We start from the raw sequence: 8,993 nt of genomic DNA on the forward strand, positions 1-8,993 counted from the left end.
TTAGAAAAAAACTAGAATGTTGAAGACAAAATTGGAATTACTCCTAAATCAAGAACGGACATCGGCATGATAATGCACATTACATGTCCAGTCAAGTAATGGATGACAGTTCATGACCATGTTTACACACATGAAACATTCAATTATGAGTTTCGTGTTGTTAATTCTTTAGTATTCTATGTTGTGTCATGAGTGCTGTTATTTGTTTGTCGTTTTCATTTTTAGCCATGGCGTTGTCGGTTTGTTTTAGATTTATGAGTTTGACTGTCCCTTTGGTATCTTTCGTCCCTCTTTTTACTATCATCATAAGAATACAAATCAAGTCAGATATATGTTTAAACATTTATTATACAAGACAAAGATGGAATGTTTATGACAAATACTGCTCACATAACGGTGTTCAATAGTCGTATGAATAAGAATCTGAAAGAAAAGAAAGCCAAAATAAGTAAACGTCAGATGGAAATAGAAATATAAATAAAAATGTTGACATTAACTATTGCAGCGTGTATCATTTATTGTTATTCTCTTTTTTTTCTTTTTTTTCTAATTTGAAGCAAATAAAACTTCACATTGATTTTATCTATTGACTGCAATAAAACAAATTAACTAAATTTTGTGTTCTTATTTAGCTCTTGTTGTGACATGACCTTTTGTTAGGCTTTCATCAATCAATCAATACATGAATCTTAATGAGATGACAGGTACATTTGTAGCAATGACAGTCATGCAGTAATGTATGTTTTACTTTAATTTGCCATTTGAGACAAAAAATTAGTCTTTTTTAAATAAATATAAATTAATTCATTATAATAGATATCAGGCTAATATTGTTGTAAGCCAGCTTCTCTTTTCGTCCTTAAACGACTCTTACGTGATGTTTGAATAAAATAATCAAATAAAGTACGAAGTTGAAAAGCATTGAGGACTCGTAATTCCGATAGGTGTTTCCAAATAGAGATAATAACTATATTAAATGTGAGTTATAAATACCTGTGGCTCTTTTATATCCTGCAAAATAATATATATCAATATACCAATATACTTAGAAATATGAATGTGTGTGTTAGTAACAACATGAGATTTAGTGATTTGTTTCGTTGTTTCAATTGTTTTCCTCGGTTTTTAGTTTGTAATCTGGATTTGTTTTCTCTCAGTCCATTTTCGAACAGCGGTATACTACTGTTGCCTTTATTTTAATGTGTACTACATGTTCAACTCAATATGAAAAGTATTAAAAACAATCATATGAAATGAGAACAAATAATGAAGGATCATTCTTTAAATAATTCACAAAAGAAAAAGCAAGTGTCACGAAATCTTAATATGACATTTCTATTCAATTGTTCAGATACAAATAGAACATTCGATAACCGTATAGTACATTATAACAAATTGAATCTTCAATGGACTATGACTTACTTTTGCCACCTCCCATGCCTCCGCCCATACCACCGCCCATTCCTCCCATACCACCTCCCATAGCTCCGCCCATTCCTCCGCCCATACCTTTAAGAATAGAAAACATATATTGAAATAATACACTAAATCTTCCCATAAGAACATGTATTATTTATACAATATACATGGGTTTTTTAAAACTATTATAATATGTTGGACTATTTTGAGATATGCATTTTACTTTGAATATTATTTTGAATATACGCATGTATTTTTGCAAATCAATTAAACCCAAGTCCATTTTTTATGTGCTTTTCCACTGTCAGGTGCCTTTTACTCAATTCTTGTTTTTGGTTGCTGTATGCCATGTACATTTATTTTTGTTAATTGTCTTGTCCTAAATCAGGCATTTAGTTTTCTCTTTTGAAAACATTTATATCAAGGAAAGCATGATAAGAAATACAAGCTCTCGAATATTGTATCAACTGGAAAAAAGTATATATTAATTATACAGAAAAAAACGTAAATGTAGTTAGCTTGAACAAATTGAAATGGAGAAACCAGCAAGTCCTTGACACATTTGTAATAATTGCTAATTATGTGTTCACTTATTTTCAATAACATCTTTGTATTAGAGGTAATAATAATCCATGACAGTCAGACATAAAATGCGTTTTAATTACCTCCCATCATAGCAGCCATCATTGCACCTCCCATCTTTGGCATTGGCATAGGCATAGCCATTTCCATAGGCATTGGCATTCCCATTGGCATTGGCATTGGCATCGGCATTGGCATTGGCATTGGCATTTCCATTGGCATCGGCATCATCATCTTACCCATACCCATACCACCTCCCATACCACCCATCATACCGCCCATCATACCACCGCCCATTCCTCCTCCCATACCACCGCCCATCATCTTACCCATACCGCCTCCCATGCCACCACTCATCATACCGCCTCCCATACCGCCACCCATTCCTCCTCCCATCATACCGCCCATACCGCCACCCATTCCTCCTCCCAACATACCACCTCCCATGCCGCCTCCCATCATACCACCTCCCATACCGCCTCCCATTCCTCCTCCCATCATACCACCTCCCATACCGCCACCTTTACCATAACCAGCACCATTAACTGTGGCGAAGACAGCAATAAATGTGACAACGGTCTGGATGGGATTCATGATGAAAGACTGAAATAAAACAATTAAAAAACATTATTTGCAATTATATTTATATTTAGTTTATTGTTTGCTGATATTGAAAATGATTTATTTTAACCCGTTACGTGCTTTTAGTTTTGGCTTTTATGTTTTTGAGCAAGATTTTTTATTGTTTCAGTAGGACAAAACAATCTTAAATTATTGAAGTTAGTGTACATTTGATGTTACTTTTGTTTTTTGCGTAAAATTAACACTGTTTATTAACTGCTAAATCAATTTTAGAAATGAACTTTACCTCAGTATGATACAAACTTTAAATACCCATTATTTCACCCAAAAATAATTACAGATGACACGTATTAATTTGTTTTTTTTTTCAATTTATTGGATGATATTCAGATTGCACTAATGATGAGAGGCATTTCTAATAAGGAAATTGATTTCATCTTGAGGAGTTTAAGACTGAAAAAGTGAACTGTAACGTTGTTTGAAGTAAAATTACAAAAATACTAAACTCCAAGGAAATATATAAAGAAATGACCATAATCAAAATGCAAAATCAAAAGCCCAATCACAAATTCATCAAACAAATGGATAAAATGTGTCATATTCCTGACTTGGTACAGGTATTTTCTTATGTAGAATAAGTGTGGATTAAAACTCGTTTTATAGCTATCTTTGTATGACAGTCGCATCTAATTCCACAATTTGACAATGATGCGTTAACAAAACAAACAGATACAATAGATAAAATATCAAAATAGGGGTACATCAGTCAACATAAAGTTATTAAGTAATTGAGGCAAAATTTATACGAAAAAAACGTCTGTTTACTTTATTTGTTATTGTATATTATATAGTATCCCTGTAAATATGTTAGCTTCAAGGGAATTGAAAACAGGTATATGTTTCAGATAAGATTTAATTAAATGTCAAAATTTTGATATGAGCGTCACTAATGAAACGCGCGTAGACGAAACGCGCGTCTGGCGTACTAAATTATAATTCTGGTACCTTTGATAACTATTTTGCATTTTTTTCTCAACATTTTACATAATACATTTAAAAAACTTGTAGAATGTTTTAACTAAAATTAATATCTGCTTATCAAATGTCTAAAGGGCAATTTTATCAACTTACATTCACGATATAAATAAACACACATTCACGAGACCAATAAGTATTAATTCATGCTTATTGTTAATAAAATTAACGGTACCAATTTTCTTGCACCAGATGCGCATTTCGACAATCCATGTCTCTCCAGTGATGCTCGTAGCCAAAATATTTGAAATCCAAAGCTTATATAAAAGATGAAGAGCTATATAATCTAAAAGGTCCAAAAAGTATAGCCAAATCCGTGAAAGGAATCAGAGCTTTGCATGAGGGAGATACATTCCTTAATTTATAATAATTTCTATCATTTTGTAACAGCAAATTTTAATAACACAAACAATTCGTATTTTCATGCCAGTACCGAAGTACTGGCTACTGGGCTGGTGAAACCCTCGGGGACTTATAGTCCACCAGCAGAGGCATCGACCCAGTGGTAGTAATAAAATTAACGGTACCAATTTTCTTGCACCAATGCGCATTTCGACAATCTAATATATTTGGTTAACAAAAAGAGTTCAATCATTTGACCATTTACATTTTGATCCTATATGGTTCCACAATTTATTTATTCACATAAGGTATGTACCGAATGAATTGATAGACACAAAATATATGTTACAATGATTTTCACTTCTATCCCTTTTAACTTTTATGATTGCACTCGTTTTTTGTTTATTTTCATCATGAACGTTTAAGGCCAAATATTTGATAGCTTAGGATGAATTGAATGTTCAAATCCCGTAAACAACCAGCCATATGACCAAAATGACAAATATTTATAGCCAAACAGTAAGGACATTGTCACCTAATGGATGATACACCAAAGTTAACTGTTGAAATCTATATCTTAAATTCAAGTACAAACAACATACCTTTAGCTGTAGGGAGGACAGGTTAAATTGTGACCATAATCAGAAACTTAACATCTTTTATAAGGAATTAGCACAGGAAATAGTGAATTCAACTTTAACAACTTGTAAAATATAAACATGCTAAAACATAAGTAATATTTTTATGTGATCATGTATAACTTGTACCTGTTAATTTTATTGTATGTTTTAACATGTCAAACTAGTTCTTGTTACACGGTATGATTGATGTTATGTTGGTCTTTGATTGTAATAGGCGTGTTACGAAATAATATATACTTGACGCTGAGGTTGACAAATTTGACTTTGAATGTTAGAATCGTATCAAAACATAAAAGTGATTTGAAGATTTGATCTAATATACATCAATTAAAATTTAAATTTTAGTGTCTATTTGTTCATATAACAGACTTTTTTTTAAATATTATTATAGACAATGCTGTTGTGAATATTTAAAATTCTATTAATTCATAATATGTGTAACGAAGCCAAGATAAATTATTTTGGGGAGATAAAAACAAATAACCTGTCAACCTTGAAAAAAAGCTTTATATCATTGGTGTTTTTTTTATCTTGCGTTTTCAATATTATTAGTGAAGGACATTTCAACATAATCAAGGTTAGATCTTTTGAAATTTTAACACACAATGTAACCCCGTCTTATCATATAATTAAAATAATATTAGCGGTGGGCCGGATGACGAATATCTTAGCGGGATCAGTTACCCACTTTAATTTGTGTAATTTACTTATCTGACAGTGTTAACCTAGGGCTTTTTAACTTTGCACAATCTGTGTAGTATGTACAAAATAAAAAAATAAATGTGATCGTCCCTTTATAGATACATTTCGTGAAATATACTTATATACTTGAAAATAAAATAAAATTTGTGATTTTTAACGAGCTCTTGTTACTATTTGCAAATGAACTTATGCATATTTATCTGTTCATATATTCGCCAGGGACACAATTTCGCTGTTTTATGATTGTGTGGTGTAAAAACGTATTTCTTAGTATTTTTTTGACTGATTGCCCCTCATTTCACTTCTTTTCACCTTTCAAATTTCTGGTATTCATCTAAAATGAAATTGATTTGATAAATATTGTTTAAAGCAACGGTTATTGGGTTTTAAATAGTTGTTTAAAAAACGGCGAATATGTGTCCCCCTCTGACAAAACATCAGGAAATTTTAAATAGCCTTTAAGCTAACTTTTCAGCTAGATATAATATTTCCCATATAACTTAGAACGTCTATGTGTAACATTAAACATGTTGATCAATTTCTGTTAAATTGCTTGTGATTATAGAATGGGGATTATATTCATATGTACGGGTGAAATACATTTTCCCAGGAATGTCGCACCAACTGGGATATACATACTCCGTATGCATGTCCTGGAATGATGATTCATAAAAAAACAAAAAACATAATTGGGAATCTGAAATCATCTTTTCAGTTCTAAAGGTTTGCTTTCAACTGACATCATTGTCAATTTCTAGTTGTAAGATATGAGGCGGACTTATTTGTATTCTCTTTCTCAAGTTCGGTGAGATCGATTTGTTCAACAAAGTCACCAACTTTTCAATTGTTAAGAGAACATAATCTATATAGCGAAAAGTAAAGTCTGAGGATACTGCTAACTTCTTTTACTTAATGCCGATTGTTTGTTGAAAAATACGTCCTCCAAACTTAACCAATATGTTGTCCATCCCGAAATCAAGCATATGCAAATGTCAGTTTCAAAACAAATGTTATTATAATCAGAGTTATTTTTTACATAGTAGGAATTCGTCTCTCTAAGACACGATACTTGTACCTACGTTGGCTATTCTTTTGTCAACTAATCAGAGTCTAGTATATTTCTATTTTAATCTTTAATCAATCCCAATTCTATCTTACTTTTGAGATATAGTTTTTCATATGTGACGTAATTTTTCTGCTGTTTCAGAAATTTTATATATTCATATGTGACGAAATTTGTAATGCTTTTTCACCATCGTATGTGACGTAATTTTTAATGCCTTTTCACCATCGTATGTGACGTAATTTTCATAATTTACTGCGTTGAGGCCTGGACTGAGTCGGGTGTGTCTATTCTGTGTTGGTCATTCATTATGTATTCGTGTTTGTTTTATGTAATGAGTCAATACTTCAGTTTCATTATGTATATCTGTTATATTCATTTGATAAAATTTACTGTTTGCAATAGCATTAATTGTTCTAAATAATAAGGATGTTCTTATCCCAAGCATAAAAACTTAGCCGTATTTGACACAACCTTTTTCAACTTTTGATCTTCAGTGCTGTACAACTTTGTACTTTTTTTCGCTTTCGATCTTTTAAATATGGGCGACAGTGGTGAGTCTTGTGTGGACGAGGCGCGTTTTTTTGCGTATTAAATTTTAAACCTGATGCTTTTTGTTATTCATTAATCATGTGTTTCTTTGTCTAATACGTTTTCCTATTTATTTGTATTGTAGTCCTGTAATATTATGTTGTCATTTCTATGTTATATTTAACATTGCCATTAAAGTGCGAGATTTGGCATGCCACAAAACCAGCTTCAACCCACCATTTTTTCCTTTAAAAATGTCCTGTACCAAGTCAGGAATATGGCCATTGTTATATTATAGTTCATTTCTGTGTGTGTTACAATTTAACGTTGCGTCGTTTGTTTTCTCTTATTTTTGAGTGTAAATTGACATTGCGATAAGACGTGTCACGGTACTTGTCTATCCCAAATTCATGTATTTGGTTTTGATGTTATATTTGTTATTCTCGTGGGATTTTGTCTGATGCTTGGTCCGTTTCTGTGTGTGTTAGTTACATTGTAGTGTTGTGTCGTTGTTCTCCTTTTATATTTATGCGTTTCCCTCAGTTTTAGTTTGCTACCCCGTTTTTGTTTTTTTGTCCATGGATTTATGAGTTTGAACAGCGGTATACTACTGTTGCCTTTATATATAACACGTCTAATACAACGTTACTGGGTCATTATCGTTACATCTACATCAAGATTATATTCTTTAAAATGTGACCTTTAGTTTGTAACCAGGATTTGTTTTCTCTGCGGCGATTTATGACTTTCGAACAGCGTCATAGTACTGTTGCCTTTATATACTCCTTTGAATGTCAGGAATTTATACATCATTGGATGCACGGAATTCATACATCATGTCCGATCTTTGCTATTATGTTTCCTAATGGACAAAAAGTGAAGATTACGTTTTCGTTACAATATATAGTTTGGTCTCTTTTAACTGCATGTGATTAGATGTTAACTGTATGCAATTGAAACTGATTGTATTTTGTTTGTATTTTGTTGATCGCTTTTGATATAGAATAAGGATTGTTGAATGAATGCCACAGAAACGGCTATCCACTAAAGTCCGAATGACATCATTTGCAACTACATTTATATGTCACATTCGGAGTATGAAATGCTTTTCACTTTACTTGAGGAACTACTTGGACTACTCACTTCGATGTGCGATTGCGTTTGATTTAGTTCCACTTCAGTATTTCTATTATTCTGGTGTTTGCGTCGTTAAATTGATTTGTGTCTCTCTATTTTAATTTGTAACCCGAATTTGTTTTCTCCCAATCAATTTATGCCTACTAATTAGCAACATACTACTAATGACTTTTGTCTCATAAACTAATAGACAGTTGTTCGGCGATGACATGATTTATGAAAAAAGCTTTCTACAAATGTCCGTTTTTAAATGTCAAAACTATAAAGAAACTTAGGTTTCAACTCCCTCAGGCTAATTTGACCATAGATGGTTTTTTTTTTTGGTTTTTTTTTTGTATGTCTTTTTTGTAAAAACTAGTTGTCTTGAATATAGGCCAAGAGACTTTAGAACGTTATGTTATGTAATTGTTTTCCGTACTTTCGCGCTCACTGTTTTATCTAATATGTAACTTAACGTTATGTTACGTATCTAAAAAGTAAAATCGCAAACAAAACTGAACTTAGAGGAAAATCAATTCGGAAAGTCCATAATCACATGGCAAAATCAAATAACAAAACCCATCAAAAACGAATGGACAAGAACAGTCATATTCCTGACTTGGTACAGGTATTTTCAAATGTAGAAAATAGTGGATTAAACCTGGTTTTATAGCGCTAGCCCTTTCACTTTGATGACAGTCTCATCAAATTCTGTTATATTTAAATAGATGCGTTAACTAAACAGACACAATAAATAAAATAGTCAAAATATTGGTACATCAGTCATCATCAAATAACAATTTTAAAAAGAACAATTTAACAGAAAACAAAAGCATCTATCTACAAACACATTCATTGATTTGTGTGTCTGTCGTCAGACATTTTTATACGTCACATAAATTTGTCGTTCAATGTGCATACAAACAATTTTAAAATTTACATAGGCAATATTTATCTTACGACCATAAAGCATCTTAACT

General features: G+C 31.9%; 1 protein-coding gene across 1 annotated transcript; it reads right to left on the reverse strand.

Annotated features, from left to right (window-relative positions):
• Positions 1 to 330: 330 nt before the first annotated feature.
• LOC143074290 (uncharacterized) lies at positions 331 to 2,336 on the reverse strand. The gene is made up of 4 exons (XM_076249819.1): positions 2,085 to 2,336; positions 1,423 to 1,509; positions 994 to 1,011; positions 331 to 423 (listed from the first exon to the last, which is right to left on the reverse strand). The coding sequence occupies exons 1-4, from the start codon at positions 2,332 to 2,334 to the stop codon at positions 401 to 403; spliced, it is 378 nt and encodes a 125-aa protein (XP_076105934.1). The 5' UTR covers positions 2,335 to 2,336; the 3' UTR covers positions 331 to 400.
• Between the last annotated feature and the right edge of the window lie 6,657 nt (positions 2,337 to 8,993).

This window comes from Mytilus galloprovincialis, chromosome 5, assembly GCF_965363235.1.
Source record: "Mytilus galloprovincialis chromosome 5, xbMytGall1.hap1.1, whole genome shotgun sequence".
Classification (NCBI taxonomy): Eukaryota; Metazoa; Mollusca; class Bivalvia; order Mytilida; family Mytilidae; genus Mytilus; species Mytilus galloprovincialis.

Excerpts from the sequence above, each read along its gene's own strand:
- LOC143074290 (XM_076249819.1), bottom strand. The coding sequence starts at position 2,334 with ATGGGTAAGATGATGGGCGGTGGTATGGGAGGAGGAATGGGCGGTGGT. Across the intron at positions 1,510-2,084 it reads GATGGCTGCTATGATGGGAG|GTATGGGCGGAGGAATGGGC; the intron begins GTAATTAAAACG and ends CTATTCTTAAAG.